Consider the following 16,662-nt stretch of genomic DNA (forward strand, 5'->3'; position numbering starts at 1 on the left):
ACTTTTTTTGGGGAGGGGTCTCTGAACTTGTCCCTAATTTGGGGAGGGGTCCCACAAGATATCAAAGCGTCTTTAAGAGCTTTTTTGGGGCAAAAAAAATCCAATTTTGGGTTGTTTTAACCTATTTTAGTGTCAAAATTTTGGATTTTTAGGGTTTTTTTAGGCATTTTTGGGGTTTTTTTTTTGGGGAGGGGTCCCTGGGCTGGTCCCTAATTTGGGGAGGGGTCCCACAAGATAACCAAGTGTCTTTTAAGAGCTTTTTTGGGGCAAAAAAATCCAATTTTGGGTTGTTTTAACCTATTTTAGTGTCAAAAATTCAGATTTTTTGGGGGGATTTTTCGGGATTTTTTTGGGAGGGGTCTCTGGGCCCGTCCCTAATTTGGGGAGGGGTCTCACAGGACGAGGTGGGGGATCTGCAGGGGATATTCTGGGGCAAAAAAGTCCAAATTTGGCTCATTCCAGCCCCTTTTAGTGGTAAAAATTCATTTTTAGGGGGGATTATTTGTTTTCGGGGGGGGGGGTTTTGGGTTATTTTTTGGGGAGGGGTCTCTGGACTTGTCCCTAATTTGGGGAGGGGTCCCACAAGATACCAAAGTGTCTTTAAGAGCTTTTTTGGGGCAAAAAAAATCCAAATTTGGCTCATTCCAGCCCCTTTTACCCTCAAAAATTCAGATTTTTGGGGGGTTTTTTGGGGTTTTTTTTGGGGAGGGGTCCCGGGCCCGTCCCTAATTTGGGGAGGGGTCTCACAGGATGGGGAGGGGTCTCTAACAGCTTTTTTAGGGCAAAAAAATTCCAATTTTGGGTTGTTTTTAACCTATTAAAATGTCAAAATTTTGGATTTTTGGGGGGTTTTTTCGGGGGTTTTTTTTGGGGAGGGGTCCCGGGCCCCGTCCCTAATTTGGGGAGGGGTCCCGCAGGACGAGGGGCGCCTGCTGTACCTGGGGCAGAACGAGTGGGCCCACGTGAACTGCGCCCTGTGGTCGGCCGAGGTCTTCGAGGAGGGCGACGGAACTCTCCGGAACGTGCACGCCGCCGTGGCCCGCGGCCGCCAGATGGTGGGGAGGGGGTCTCAAAGGGGGTTTGGGGGGTCCCGGGGGGGTCTTGGAGGAGATTTGGGGGGTCCTGGGGGGAGTTTGGGGGTCCTGGGGGAAAATTTGGGGGTCTAGGAGAAGACTTGGGGTGATTTTGGGGTGGATTTGGGGGTCTTGGGGGGAATTTGGGGGATTTGGGGGGTCCTGGGGGGGGATTTGGGGTAATTTTGGGGGTCCTGGAGGGGATATTTGGGGTTTTTGGGGGGATTTTGGGGGTTCAGAACTCTCCGGAACGTGCACGCCGCCGTGGCCCGCGGCCGCCAGATGGTGGGGAGGGGGCTCAAAGGGGATTTGGGGGGTCCTGGGGGGAGTTTGGGGGTCCTGGGGGAAAATTTGGGTGTCTAGGAGAAGACTTGGGGTGATTTTGGGGTGATTTGGGGTGGATTTGGGGGTCTTGGGGGATTTGGGGGGTCCTGGGGGGGGATTTGGGGTCATTTTGGGGTAATTTTGGGGGGATTTGGGGGGTCCTGGGGGGAATTGGGGGCGATTTTGGGGTGATTTGGGGGGGTCTTGGGGTGGATTTGGGGGGGATTTTGGGGGTCCTGGGGGGAAATTGGGGTGATTTTAGGGGTCTTGGGGGGGATTTTGGGGGATTGGGGGTGGATTTTGGGGGTACTGGGGGGGTATTGGGGTAATTTGGGGGGAATTTGGGGGCGATTTGGGTGGTCCTGGGGGGTTTTGGGGTGATTTGGGGTGGATATTTGGGGTTTTTGGGGGGATTTTGGGGGTTGGGAACTCTCCGGAACGTGCACGCCGCCGTGGCCCGCGGCCGCCAGATGGTGGGGAGGGGGCTCGGGGGGTTTGGGGGGTCCTGGGGGGATTTTGGGGGTCTTGGAGGAGAATTGGGGTGATTTTGGGGGTCCTGGGGGGAAATTTGGGTGATTTTACGCGTCTTGGGGGGGATTTGGGGTGGATTTTAAGGTTTTTGGAGGGATTTGGGGGGTCCCGGGGGGGATTTGGGGGAGATTTGGGGGGTCCTGGTTGGGATTTGGGGGATTTGGGGGTGATTTGGGGCGTCTTGGGGTGGATTTGGGGGTGATTTTGGGGGTCCTGGGGGGAAATTTGGGTGATTTTAGGGGTCTTGGGGGGGATTTTGGGGGTCTTGGAGAAGAATTGGGGTGATTTTGGGGGATTTGGGGTGGATTTTGGGGGTCCTGGGGGGGAATTGGGGGTGATTTGGTGGGTCTTGGGGGGGATTTGGGGGAATTTGGGGGTCCTGGGGTGATTTGGGGGGATTTTGGGGGTTCAGAACTCTCCGGAACGTGCACGCCGCCGTGGCCCGCGGCCGCCAGATGGTGGGGAGGGGGCTCGGGGGGGTTTGGGGGGTCCTGGGGGATTTGGGGGGTCCCAGAGGTGATTTTGGGGGTCCTAGGGGGAAATTGGGGGGATTTTAGGGGGTTTGGGGGGGAATTTTGGGGGAATTTGGGGGCGATTTGGGGGGTCCTGGGGGAGATTTGGGGTGATTTTGGGGGATTTGGGGTGGACTTTGGGGGTCCTGGGGGGATTCTGGGGGGTCTTGGGGTGGATTTGGGGGGATTTGTTGGGGATTTTGGGGGTCCTGGGGGGAAATTTGGGTGATTTTAGGGGTCTTGGGGGGGATTTTGGGGTCTTGGAGGAGATTTGGGGTGATTTTGGGGATTTGGGGTGGATTTTGGGGGTCCTGAGGGGGAATTGGGGGCGATTTTGGGGTGATTTGGGGGGTCTTGGGGGGGGATTTGGGCGGGATTTTGGGGGTCCTGGGGGGAGTTTGGGGTAATTTTGGGGGGATTTGGGTGGTCCTGGGGGGATTTGGAGTGATTTTGGGGGATTTGGGGGTTTTGGGGGGGATTTTGGGGAGGATTTTGGGGGTCCTGAAGGGGATTGTGGTCGAATTTGGGGCTCCTCGAGGAGTTTTCGGTGTGTCTCCAAGGGGTTTTTGGGGTTTCTTTGAGGAGGTTTTAGGGGGTCTCCGAGGAGATTTTGGGGGGTCTCCAATGAGGATTTTGGGGCCTCCTCGAGGAGTTTTTGGGGTTTCTTCGAGGAGTTTTTGGGGCTCCTCGAGGAGTTTTTGGGGGTTCTTCAAGGAAGTTTTTGGGGTGTCTCCGAGGAGATATTGGGGTGTCTCCAAGGAAGTTTTTGGGGGCTCCTTGAGGAGTTTTTGGGGCGTTTCCAAGGAGATTTTGGGGCTCCTCAAGGAGTTTTTGGGGTTTCTCCAAGGAGTTTTTGGGGTTTCTCTGAGGAAATTTTGGGTTTTCGCCAAGGAGTTTTCAGGGTGTTTCCAAGGAAGTTTTTGGGTGCTCCTTGTGCAAGGAAGTTTTTGGGTGCTCCTTTGTGGCGGTTTTGGAGTGTTTCCACGGAGCTTTTGGGGCTTCTCCAAGGAAGTTTTTGGGGTGTTTCTGAGGAGATTTTTGGGGTTTCTCCAAGAAAGTTTTTGGGGCTCCTCAAGGAGTTTTTGGGGTTTCTCCAAGGAGTTTTTGGGGGTTCTCCAAGGAGGTTTTTGGGGGTTCTCCAAGGAGGATTTTGGGGGCTCCTTGAGGAGATTTTGGGGGTTCTCAAGGAAGTTTTTGGGGTTTCTCCAAGGAAGTTTTTGGGGCTCCTTGAGGAGATTTTGGGGGCTCCTTGAGGAGTTTTTGGGGGTTCTTCAAGGAAGTTTTGAGGTGTTTCCGAGGAGATATTGGGGTGTTTCCAAGGAAGTTTTTGGGGGCTCCTTGAGGAGTTTTTGGGGAGTTTCCACAGAAGTTTTTGGGGGTGTTCTCCAAGGAAGTTTTTGGAGGTTTGCCAAGGAAGTTTTTGGGGGGTCTCCGAGGAGTTTTTGGGATGTCTCTGAGAAAGTTTTTGGGTTTCTCTGTGGAGATTTTGGGTTTTCACCAAGGAGTTTTCAGGGTGTTTTCCAAGGAAGTTTTTGGGTGCTCCTTGTGGCGTTTTTGGAGTGTTTCCACGGAGCTTTTGGGGCTTCTCCAAGGAAGTTTTTGGAGCTTCTTCAAGGAAGTTTTTGGGGTTTCTCCAAGGAAGTTTTTGGGGTTTCTCCAAGGAAGTTTTTGGGGTTTCTCCAAGGAAGTTTTTGGGGTTTCTCCGCAGAGTTTTTGGGCGTTTTCCAAGGAAATTTTTGGGGTTTCTGCGAGGGGTTTTTGGGGTGTCTCCGAGCAGTTTTTGGGGTTTCTCCCGGCCGGTTTGGGGGTCTCACTGTGCTGCTGTGCCCCCCCAGCGCTGCGAGCACTGCGGCCGCCCCGGCGCCACCGTCGGCTGCTGCCTGGCCGCCTGCGCCGCCAACTACCACTTCATGTGCGCCCGGCGCTGCCAGGCCGCCTTCCTCAGGGACAAGAGGGTGTTCTGCCAGCGGCACGGCCGCCTGCTGGCCGGGGACGTGAGTCTGGGGGCTCCCCGGGGGGATTTGGGGGTGCCCTGAGAGGATTTTGGGGGTCCTGAGGGGGATTCGGGGGGTTCCAGGGCGGATTTGGGGGTGTCACAGGGGGATTTGGGGGTGTTTTGGGGGTTCCAGGGGGTTTGGGGTGCCCCTTCCTCAGGGACAAGAGGTGTTCTGCCAGTGGCACAGGTGGGGACGTGAGTCTGGGGGTGCCCTGAGGGGATTTGGGGGGTCCTGAAGGGGAACTGGGGGGTTCCAGGGGATTTGGGGGGTCCTGGGGGAATTTGGGTGTGTTTTGGGGGGTTCCCGGGGGGTTTGGGGTGCCCTTCCTCAGGGACAAGAGGGAGTTCTGCCAGCGGCACGGCCGCCTGCTGGCCGGGGACGTGAGTCTGGGGGGTTTTGGGGGGTCCTGGGGCGGATTTGGGGGTGTTTTGGGGGGATTTGGGGGTGTTCTGGGGGGTCCTGAGGGGGATTTGGGGTGTTACAGGGGGGATTTGGGGGTTCCAGGGGGGTTTGGGGTGCCCCTTCCTCAGGGACAAGAGGGTGTTCTGCCAGCGGCACGGCCGCCTGCTGGCCGGGGACGTGAGTCTGGGGGCTCCCGGGGGGGTCCTGGGTGGGATTTGGGGGGTCCTGGGTGGGATTTGGGAGCTCCCCAAGGGGTTCCATGGGGATTTGGGGGGTCCTGGGGGGTTCCAGGGGGGTTTGGGGAGCCCCTTCCTCAGGGACAGGAGAATGTTCTGCCAGCGGCACGGGTGGGGATGTGAATTTGGGGGTGCCCTGAGAGGATTTTGGGGGTCCTGAGGGGGATTTGGGAGCTCCCCAAGGGGTTACATGGGGATTTGGGGGGGATTTGAGGGGTTCAAGGGGGGTTTGGGGGGTTCCAGGGGGGTTTGGGGTGTCCCTTCCTCAGGGACAAGAGGGTGTTCTGCCAAGTGGCATGGGCAGCGATTTGAGTCTGGGGCTCCCTGAGGGGATTTAAGGGTCCTGAAGGGGGATTTGGGGGCTCCCCGGGGGGATTTGGGGTCCTGAGGGGGATTTTGGGGTTGTTCTGGGGGGTCCTGAGGGGGATTTTGGGGTTCCAGGGGGTTTGGGGTGCCCCGTCCTCAGGACAAGAGGGTGTTCTGCCAGCGGCACGGGCAGGGATGTGAGTCTGGGGGCTCCCTGGGGGGAGTTTGGGGGGTCCTGGGTGGGATCTGGGGGCTCCCCAAGGGGTTCCAGGGGATTTGGGGGGTTTGGGGTGCCCCTTCCTCAGGGACAAGAGGGTGTTCTGCCAGCGGCACGGCCGCCTGCTGGCCGGGGACGTGAGTCTGGGGGCTCCCGGGGGGATTTGGGGGGTCCTGGGGGGGATTTGGGGGGTTCCAGGCGGATTTGGGGGTGTTACAGGGGGGATTTGGGGTGTTTTGGGGGGTTCCCGGGGGGTTTGGGGTGCCCCTTCCTCAGGGACAAGAGGGTGTTCTGCCAGTGGCACGGGCGGGGATGTGAGTCTGGGGGCTCCCTGGGGGCATTTGGGGGGGATCTGGGGGGTTCCATGGGGATTTGGGGGGTCCTGAGGGGTGATTTGGGGGGGTTCCAGGGGGTTCCAGGGAATTTGGGGGGGTCCTGGGGGGTTCCAGGGGGATTTGGGGGGTCCTGAGGGGGATTTGGGGGTGTTTTGGGGGGATTTGGGGAGATCTGGGGGGTTCCAGGGGGTTTGGGGTGCCCCTTCCTCAGGGACAAGAGGGTGTTCTGCAGCGGCACGGCGGGATGTGAGTCTGGGGGCTCCCTGGGGGCATTTGGGGGGGATCTGGGGGTTCCAGGGGGATTTGGGGGGTCCTGAGGCGGATTTGGGGTGTTACAGGGGATTTGGGGGAGATCTGGGGGGGTTCCAGGGGGGTGTTGGGGTGCCCCTTCCTCAGGGACAAGAGGGTGTTCTGCCAGTGGCACGGGCAGCGATTTGGGTCTGGGGGCTCCCTGAGGGGATTTGAGGGGTCCTGGATGGATTTGGGGGGTCCGGAGGGAATTTTGGGGGAGTTTGGGGTGATTTTAGGGGGTTCCATGGGGGTTTTGAGGGGTTCTGAGGGGGATCTGGGGGGGTTTGGGGGGTCCTGGCTGGGATGGGGGGGTCCTGTTCCCCAGGAGCTGGTGTGTGACGGGGTTTTTTATAGGATTTCGGGGGTTTTGTGTTTTTTGGGGTTGAATTTGGGTGGTTTTGGGTTGAATTTGGGCGTTTTTGGGTCCCTCTGCAGGAGCTGGTGCGGGACGGGATTTTCTGTAGGGTTTTGGTGATTTTGAGGTTGAATTTTGGGGGTTCCTCCCCAGGAGCTGGTGCGGCACAGGGTTTTTGTAGGATTTGGGGGTTTTTATAGGATTTTGGGTTGAATTTCAGTGTTTTTGGGTTGAATTTCGGTGGGTTTGGGTTGAATTTTGGCATTTTTGGGTTGAATTTCGCTGGTTTTGGGTCACTCCCAGGAGCTGGTGCGGGACGGGGTTTTCTGTAGGATTTTGGGGATTTTGCTGGTTTTTGGGTGAATTTGGGCAATTTTGGGTTGAATTTGGGCGATTTTGGGTTGAATTTTGGGCGATTTTGGGTTGAATTTCACTGTTTTTGGTCCCCCCCAGGAGCTGGTGCGGGACGGGGTTTTTTTGGATGATTTTGGGTTGAATTTTGTCATTTTTGGGTCTGTCCAGGAGCTGGTGCGGGACGGGGTTTTCTGTAGGATTTTGGGGATTTTGCTGGTTTTTGGGTTGAATTTTGCTGTTTTTGGCCCTGTCCAGGAGCTGCTGCAGGACGGGGTTTTTTTGGATGATTTTGGGTTGAATTTTGTCATTTTTGGGTTGAATTTGGCCGTTTTTGGCCCCCCCCAGGAGCTGGTGCAGGACGGGGTTTTTTTGGGTGATTTGGGGTTTTTTTGGATGATTTTGGGTTGGATTTTGGGTTGAATTTTGTCATTTTTGGGTTGAATTTGGCCGTTTTTGGCCCTGTCCCAGGAGCTGGTGCGGGACGGGGTTTTCTGTAGGATTTTGGGTTGAATTTTGTCATTTTTGGGTTGAATGTGGCCGTTTTTGGCCCCCGCAGGAGCTGGTGCGGGATGGGGTTGTTTTGGGTGATTTTGGGGTTTTTTTGGATGATTTTGGGGTTGAATTTTGTCATTTTTGGGTTGAATGTGGCCGTTTTTGGCCCTGTCCCAGGAGCTGGTGCGGGACGGGGTTTTTTTGGGTGATTTTGGGTTGAATTTGGGGTTTTTGGCCCCCCCAGGAGCTGGTGCGGGACGGGGCGTTTTTGGATGATTTTGGGTTGGATTTTGGGTTGAATTTGTCATTTTTGGGTTGGATTTTGTCATTTTTGGCCCTGTCCCAGGAGCTGGTGCGGGACGGGGTTTTTTTGGATGATTTTGGGTTGAATTTTGTCATTTTTGGTTGAATGTGGCCGTTTTTGGCCCCGTCCCAGGAGCTGGTGCGGGACGGGGTTGTTTTGGGTGATTTTGGGTTGAATGTGGCCGTTTTTGGGCCCCCGCAGGAGCTGGTGCGGGACGGGGTTTTTTTGGATGATTTTGGGTTGAATTTTGTCATTTTTGGGTCTGTCCCAGGAGCTGGTGCGGGACGGGGTTTTCTGTAGGATTTTGGGGATTTTGCTGGTTTTTGGGTTGAATTTTGCCGGTTTTGGCCCTGTCCCAGGAGCTGGTGTGGGACGGGGTTGTTTTGGATGATTTTGGGGTTGTTTTGGGTGATTTTGGGTTGAATGTGGCGTTTTTGGCCCCCCAGGAGCTGTGCGAGACGGGTTTTTTTGGATGATTTTGGGTTGAATTTTGTCATTTTTGGGTTGAATTTGGCCGTTTTTGGCCCCCCCCAGGAGCTGGTGCAGGACGGGGTTTTTTTGGGTGATTTTGGGGTTTTTTGGATGATTTTGGGTTGGATTTTGGGTTGAATTTTGTCATTTTTGGGTTGAATTTGGCCGTTTTTGGCCCTGTCCCAGGAGCTGGTGCGGGACGGGGTTTTTTTGGATGATTTTGGGATTTTTTGGATGATTTTGGGTTGGATTTTGGGTTGAATTTTGTCATTTTTGGGTTGAATGTGGCCGTTTTTGGCCACCCGCAGGAGCTGGTGCGGGTTGGGGTTTTTTGGATGATTTTGGGTTGAGTTTTGTCATTTTTGGGTTGAATTTTTTGGCCCTGTCCCAGGAGCTGGTGCGGGACGGGGTTTTTTTGAGTGATTTTGGGTTGAATTTGGCCGTTTTTGGGTTGAATGTGGCCGTTTTTGGCCCTGTCCCAGGAGCTGGTGCGGGACGGGGTTTTTTTGGGTGATTTTGGGTTGAATGTGGCCGTTTTTGGCCCCCGCAGGAGCTGGTGCGGGACGGGTTTTTTTGGATGATTTTGGGTTGGATTTTGGGTTGAATTTTGTCATTTTTGGGTTGAATTTGGCCGTTTTTGGCCCTGTCCCAGGAGCTGGTGCGGGACGGGGTTTTTTTTGGGTGATTTTGGGTTGAATGTGGCCGGTTTTGGCCCCCGCAGGAGCTGGTGCGGGACGGGGTTGTTTTGGATGATTTTGGGGTTGTTTTGGGCGATTTTGGGTTGAATGTGGCCGTTTTTGGCCCCCGCAGGAGCTGGTGCGGGACGGGGCGTTCGCGGTGCTGCGGCGCGTGCTGGTGGATTTCGGGGGGATCAGCCTCAAGAGGAAATTCCTGGGGGGGCTCGAGCCCGAGGCCGTCAACGTCATGATCGGTGAGGGGGACCCCGAATTTGGGGGGGGGACCCCGATTTGGGGGGTGTTTGGGGTGGTTTTTGGGTGGTTTTTTGGGGTGGTTTTGGGGGGATTTTAGGGTTTTGGGGTGGTTTTGGGGCGGTTTTGGGGTGGTTTTTTGGGGGGCTTTGGGGGGGTTTTGGGGTTGGGATTTGGGATTTTGGGATTTTTGGGGGTGTTTGGGAGTTTTGGGGTGGTTTTGGGATTTTGGGGTGGTTTTGAGGGGTGTTTTTGGGTAGTTTTAGGGGGATTTTGGGGTGGTTTTGGGGGGATTTGGGAGGGAGTTTAGGATTTTGGGGTGGTTTTGGGGGATTGGGATTTTGGGATTTTGGGGGTGTTTGGGATTTTTGGGGTGGTTTTGGGGGGTTTTAGGGGGGTTTTGGGGGGATTTTAGGGTGGTTTGGGGGGGTTTTGGGGTGGTTTTTGGGGTTGGGATTTTGGGGTGTTTGGGATTTTTGGGGTGGTTTTGGTGGAGCTTTGGGATTTTGGGGGGGTTTGGGGGATTTTTTGGGGTGGTTTTGGGGGGGATTTCATGGTTTTGGGGTGGTTTTGGGGCTTGGCATTTGGGATTTTGGGGTGTTTGGGGGAGGTTTGGGGGGTGTTGGGGTTTTGGGGGGTGTTTCGGGTGGTTTTAGGGGGATTTTGGGGTGTTTTGGGGTGGTTTTGGGGGGAATTTGTGGGGTTTTGGGGTGGTTTTGGGGTGTTTTGGGGTGGTTTTGGGGGATTTGGGGTGGTTTGTGGGGGTTTTGGGGAGTTTTGGGGGTTGGCATTTGGGATTTTGGGGATTTTTGGGGGGTTTTGGGGTGGGTTTTGGGGGATTTTTTGGGGTGGTTTTGGGGGGGATTTTAGGGTTTTGGGGTGGTTTTGGGGCTTGGGATTTGGGATTTTGGGGATTTTTGGGGGGTTTTGGGGTGGTTTTTAGGGTGTTTTGGGGGGATTTTAGGGTTTTGGGGGTTTTTTGGGGTGGTTTTGGGGGTTGGGATTTGGGGGGGATTTTAGGATTTTGGGGGTTGGGATTTGGGATTTTGGGTTTTTTTGGGGGAGGTTTTGGGGGGTGTTGGGGGGTGGGGTGGTTTTGGGGGGATTTTAGGGTTTTGGGGTGTTTTTTGGGGGGGTTTTGGGGTGGTTTTTGGGGAGATTTGGGGGGGATTTTAGAATTTTGGGGGTTGGGATTTGGGATTTTGGGTTTTTTTTGGAGAGGTTTGGGGGGGGTTGGGATTTTGGGGTGGTTTGGGCGGATTTTTGGGGGGGTTTTGGAGTGGTTTTGGGGTGGTTGGGGATTTTGGGGTGGTTTTGGGAGGATTTTGTGGAGTTTTGGGGGAGATTTGGGGGGGATTTTAGGATTTTGGGGTGGTTTTGGGGGTTGGGATTTGGGATTTTGGGGTTTTTTGGGGAGGTTTGGGGGGTGTTGGGATTTTGGGGTGGTTTTGGGGGAGTTTGGGGGATTTTTTTGGGTGTTTTTGAGGGGTTTTTGGCGTGGTTTCAAGGGGGCTTTGGGTTTTGGCGTTTTTTGGGGGATTTTGGGGGTGGTTTGGAGTGGGGACTTTGGGATTTTTGGGGTTATTTTGGGTGATTTTGGTGTCTCTGAGGGGATTTCTGGGTGATTTTTGGCTATTTTTAGTCATTTTTGGGCGATTTTGGTGTCTCTGAAAGGATTTTGGGTCATTTTTGGGTGATTTTTGGTCATTTTGGGGTGACTTTGGTGTCTCTGAGGGGATTTTGGGTCATTTTTGGGTCATTTTTGGTGTCTCTGAGGGGATTTTGGGTCATTTTTGGGTCATATTTGGGTCATTTTTATGTCACTTTGGGTGATTTTTGGGTCATTTTGTGTAATTTTGGGTCATTTTTGGGTTGTTTTGGGGTCATTTCTGGGTGATTTTTGGGTGATTTTGGGTGATTTTGGGTAATTTTTGGTGATATTTAGGTGATTTTGGGTCGTTTTGGATCATTTTGGGTGATTTTGGGTCATTTCTGGGTCATTTCTCGGTGATTTTGGGTGATTTTTGGGTGATTTTGGGTGATTTTGGGTGATTTTGGGTGATTTTGGGTGATTTTGGGTGATTTTGGGTGGTTTTTGGCCGTTCCAGGCTCCATCCGCATCGACCGCCTGGGGGCGCTCTCGGAGCTGTCGGAGCGCGAGGGGCGGCTGTTCCCAGTGGGATACCAGTGAGTGACTGGGATGTACTGGTTTGTACTGGGAGGGACTGGGAGGGGCGGCTCTTCCCCGTGGGATACCAGTGAGTGACTGGGATGTACTGGCTTGTACTGGGAGGGACTGGGAGGGGCCGGGAGGGGCGGCTCTTCCCGGTGGGATACCAGTGAGTGACTGGGATGTACTGGGAGGGACTGGGAGGGACTGGTTTGTACTGGGAGGGGCGGCTCTTCCCCGTGGGATACCAGTGAGTGACTGGTTTATACTGGTTTGTACTGGGAGGGACTGGGAGGGGCCGGGAGGGGCGGCTCTTCCCGGTGGGATACCAGTGAGTGAACTGGGATGTACTGGGACATACTGGTTTGTACTGGTTTGTACTGGTTTGTACTGGGAGGGGCGGCTGTTCCCGGTGGGATACCAGTGAGTGACTGGTTTGTACTGGTTTGTACTGGTTTGTACCGGGAGGGGCGGCTGTTCCCCGTGGGATACCAGTGAGTGAACTGGGATGTACTGGTTTGTACTGGGAGGGACTGGTTTGTACTGGGAGGGACTGGTTTGTACTGGGAGGGGCCGGGAGGGGCGGCTCTTCCCGGTGGGATACCAGTGAGTGACTGGTTTATACTGGGATATACTGGTTTGTACTGGGAGGGACGGCTGTTCCCAGTGGGATACCAGTGAGTGACTGGGACATACTGGTTTGTACTGGTTTGTACTGGGAGGGGCCGGGAGGGGCGGGGTGTTCCCTGTGGGATACCAGTGAGTGACTGGGACATACTGGTTTGTACTGGTTTGTACTGGGAGGGACTGGTTTGTACTGGTTTGTACTGGGAGGGACTGGTTTGTACTGGTTTGTACTGGGAGGGGCACCTGTTCCCTGTGGGATACCAGTGAGTGACTGAGTTATACTGGGACATACTGGTTTGTACTGGGAGGGGCCAGGAGGGGCGGCTGTTCCCGGTGGGATACCAGTGAGTGACTGGTTTATACTGGTTTGTACTGGTTTGTACTGGTTTGTACTGGGAGGGGCACCTGTTCCCCGTGGGATACCAGTGAGTGACTGGTTTATACTGGTCCATACTGGTCCGTACTGGTTTGTCCAGGTCTATGCTGGTCCATAATGGTCTGTACCAGTCCCTGCTGCTGTGTACTGGTTTATACTGGTTCATACTGGTTTATACTGGTCCGTACTGGTTTATACTGGTCCATACTGGTCTGTACTGGTCCGTACTGGTTTATACTGGTCCGTACTGGTTTTAGGTGCTGGCGGCTGTACTGGAGCAGGCAGTTTTGTAGTGGTCCGTACTGGTTTGTACTGGTTTATATCACTCCATACTGGTCCATACTGGTCGAAACTGGTCCATACTGGTCCATACTGGTCCATACTGGTCCATACTGGTCTGTACTGGTTCCAGGTGCTGGCGGCTGTACTGGAGCACGCGGGACGCCCGCCGCCGCTGCTGGGTTATACTGGGTTATACTGGGTTATACTGGGTTATACTGGGATATACTGGGTTATACTGGGTTATACTGGGTTATACTGGGATATACTGGGTTATACTGGGTTATACTGGGTTATACTGGGATATACTGGGATATACTGGGTTATACTGGGTTATACTGGGTTATACTGGGTTATACTGGGTTATACTGGGATATACTGGGTTATACTGGGATATACTGGGTTATACTGGGTTATACTGGGTTATACTGGTCCATAGGGCTCTGTATCAGGTTATATCACTCCATACTGGTTTATACTGGTCCATACTGGTTCCAGGTGCTGGCGGCTGTACTGGAGCACGCGGGACGCCCGCCGCCGCTGCTGGGTTATACTGGTTATACTGGGTTATACTGGGTTATACTGGGTTATACTGGTTATACTGGGTTATACTGGGTTATACTGGTCCATAGGGCTCTGTATCAGGTTATATCACTCCATACTGGTTTATACTGGTCTGTACTGGTCCGTAGGTGCTGGCGGCTGTACTGGAGCACGCGGGACGCCCGCCGCCGCTGCTGGGTTATACTGGGTTATACTGGGTTATACTGGTCCATAGGGCTCTGTATCAGGTTATACTGGTCCGTACTGGTTTCTGTCACTCCATACTGGTCCATACTGGTTTATACTGGTTCCAGGTGCTGGCGGCTGTACTGGAGCACGCGGGACGCCCGCCGCCGCTGCTGGGTTATACTGGGTTATACTGGGTTATACTGGGTTATACTGGGTTATACTGGGTTATACTGGTCTATAGGGCTCTGTATCAGGTTATACTGGTTTCTGTCACTCCATACTGGTCCATACTGGTTTATACTGGTCCGTAGGTGCTGGCGTTTGTACTGGAGCACGCGGGACGCCCGCCGCCGCTGCTGGGTTATACTGGGTTATACTGGGTTATACTGGGTTATACTGGGTTATACTGGTCCATAGGGCTCTGTATCAGGTTATACTGGTTTCTATCACTCCATACTGGTTTATACTGGTCCATACTGGTCCGTAGGTGCTGGCAGCTGTACTGGAGCACGCGGGACGCCCGCCGCCGCTGCTGGGTTATACTGGGTTATACTGGGATATACTGGGTTATACTGGTCCATACTGGTTTCTATCACTCCATACTGGTTTATACTGGTCTGTACTGGTCCGTAGGTGCTGGCGGCTGTACTGGAGCACGCGGGACGCCCGCCGCCGCTGCTGGGTTATACTGGGTTATACTGGGTTATACTGGGTTATACTGGTCCATAGGGCTCTGTATCAGGTTATATCACTCCATACTGGTTTATACTGGTCTGTACTGGTCCGTAGGTGCTGGCGTTTGTACTGGAGCACGCGGGACGCCCGCCGCCGCTGCTGGTACCGGTGCCGGATCCTGGAGCAGCCCCCGGGGCCGGCGGGGGGAGGGGCCGGGACACCCCCGGGACCCCCCCCCGAGCACAACCGGACCATCGCCCACGGCAGCCCCGGTACCGACACCCTAATTAACCCTAATTAACGCTAATTAACACTGATTAATGCTAATTAACCGCGAGAGACCCTGAGAGACCCCTCCCCAAATTAACCCAAATCCCCCCTCGAGCACAACCGGACCATCGCCCACAGCAGCCCCGGTACCGACACCCTAATTAACCCTAATTAACGCTAATTAACCCTGAGAGACCCTGAGACCCCTCCCCTAATTAACCCTGAGAGACCCTGAGGGATCCTGAGACCCCTCCCCAAATTAACCCAAATTCACCCTGAGACCCTTCCCCAAATTAACCCAAATTCACCCTGAGACCCCTCCCCAAATTAACCCAAATTCACCCTGAGACCCCTCCCCAAATTAACCCAAATTCACCCCAAATAAACCCAAAATTACCCTGAGACCCCTCCCCAAATTCATCCTGAGACCCCTCCCCAAATTAACCCTAATTAACCCAAATTAACTCTGAGACCCCTCCCCAAATTAACCCAAATTCACCCCAAATAAACCCAAAATTACCCTGAGACCCCTCCCCAAATTAACCCAAATTCACCCTGAGACCCCTCCCCAAATTAACCCAAATTCACCCTGAGACCCTTCCCCAGATTAACCCAAATTTCCCCCAAATTAACTGTGAGACACCTCCCCAAATTAACCCTGAGACCCCTCCCCAAATTAACCCAAAATCACCCCAAATTCCCCTGAGACCCCTCCCCAAATTCCCCTGAGACCCCTCCCCAAATTCCCCCAGGGACCCCTCCCCAAATTAACCCAAAATCACCCCAAATTCCCCCAGGGACCCCTCCCCAAATTCCCCCTTTGACCCCTCCCCAAATTCCCCCAGGGCCCCCCCCCCCAAGCCCCTCCCCCCTCCCCAAATTCCCCGGTTTCAGGGTGGGGGAGGGGTTCCGGCCCCTCCCCCCTGACGTGTCTCCCCTCCCCCCCCCCCAGGCTCCAGCCCGGGACCCCCGCCCAGCCCGGGGGGGGGGAGGGGCGGCCGACGCCCCCCAGGGCCCCTCCCCCCCCCCGGGCCGGCCCCTCCCCCCCCCGGGGCCGTCCCCCCCCCCGCCGGCCCCCCCCGGGGGGCTGCTCCCGGCCCCTCCCCCCCCCGGGTGAGTCGGGGGACAGCTGGGGACATTGGGGGGGGGGAGGGGACACCGGGGGGACATTGGGGACATTGGGGGGGTTGGGGGGACATTGGGGGGGTTGGGGACACCGGGGGGACATTGGGGGGACATTGGGGGGACACCAGGGGGGAGGGGGACACAGGGGGGACATTGGGGACATTGGGGGACGTTGGGGGGATTGGGGACACATTGGGGGGACATTGGGGACACTGAGGGGACATTGAGGGGTTGGGGACACTGGGGACAGTGGGGACATTGGGGGTTGGTGACATTGGTGGCACTGGGGACACTGGTGACCTTGGAGGGATTTGGTGACACTGGGGACATTTGGGGACATTGAGGGGTTGGGGACACTGGTGACACTGGGGACACTGGGGGGTTGGTGACATCGGAGGGGTTGGGGACATTGAGGGGGTTATTGGGGACATTGGGGACACTGGTGACATTGGGGAGTTGATGACACCGGGGACATTGGAAGGATCAGGGACACTGGGGACATTTGGTGACATTGGAGGGATTTGGGGACACTGGTGACATTGGGGACACCGGGGACATTGAGGGGTTGGGGACACTGGGGGGTTGGTGACACTGGGGACATTGGAGGGGTTGGGGACATTGGGGACACTGGTGACATTGGAGGGACTGGGGACTCTGGGGACACTGGGGGGTTGGTGGCATTGGTGGCATTGGTGACACCGGGGCCATCGGGGACATTTGGTGGCCGCGGTGTGACGGCGCCGCTGTCCCCAGGCCAGCCCCCGGCCGCGCCGCGCCACATCCCCACGGCCGGGGACCCCGCGCCGTCCCCGCGCCCGCGCCGGCCGCGCCGCGCGCTGTCCCCAGCCGGGGCCGCCCGCCGGGGCCACCCGCCGGGGCCACCCGAGCCCGCGGCCACCGCCGCGCCCAGGTACGTGTCACCTTCCTGTCACCTGCTCTGTCACCCTCTGTGTCACCCCCTGTCACCCACCGCCGCGCCCAGGTACGTGTCACCCCTGGTGTCACCTGCTCTGTCACCCTCTGTGTCACCCCCTGTCACCCACCGCCGCGCCCAGGTACGTGTCACCCTCTGTGTCACCCTCTGTGTCACCTTCTGTGTCACCCCCTGTGTCACCCCGTCACCCAATGTCACCCACCGCCGTGCCCAGGTACGTGTCACCTGCTGTGTCACCTCTGTGTCACCCCTGGTGTCACCCCCTGTCACCCACCGCCGCGCCCAGGTACGTGTCACCTGCTGTGTCACCCTCTGTGTCACCCCCTGTGTCACCCTCTGTGTCAC

At 55.7% G+C, this 16,662-nt stretch overlaps 1 protein-coding gene across 1 annotated transcript in view; it reads left to right on the plus strand.

Annotated features, from left to right (window-relative positions):
* Positions 1 to 16,662, plus strand: part of LOC135288455 (histone-lysine N-methyltransferase 2B-like) — a 67,068-nt gene that overhangs the window by 22,180 nt on the left and 28,226 nt on the right. The window contains 7 exon segments of the mRNA XM_064401846.1: positions 907 to 1,055; positions 4,276 to 4,434; positions 9,011 to 9,131; positions 11,238 to 11,316; positions 14,103 to 14,260; positions 15,153 to 15,371; positions 16,137 to 16,293. Coding sequence (XP_064257916.1) covers positions 907 to 1,055; positions 4,276 to 4,434; positions 9,011 to 9,131; positions 11,238 to 11,316; positions 14,103 to 14,260; positions 15,153 to 15,371; positions 16,137 to 16,293 — 1,042 coding nt within the window.

The sequence above is a fragment of the Passer domesticus genome, chromosome 33, assembly GCF_036417665.1.
Source record: "Passer domesticus isolate bPasDom1 chromosome 33, bPasDom1.hap1, whole genome shotgun sequence".
In the NCBI taxonomy this organism is placed as follows: Eukaryota; Metazoa; Chordata; class Aves; order Passeriformes; family Passeridae; genus Passer; species Passer domesticus.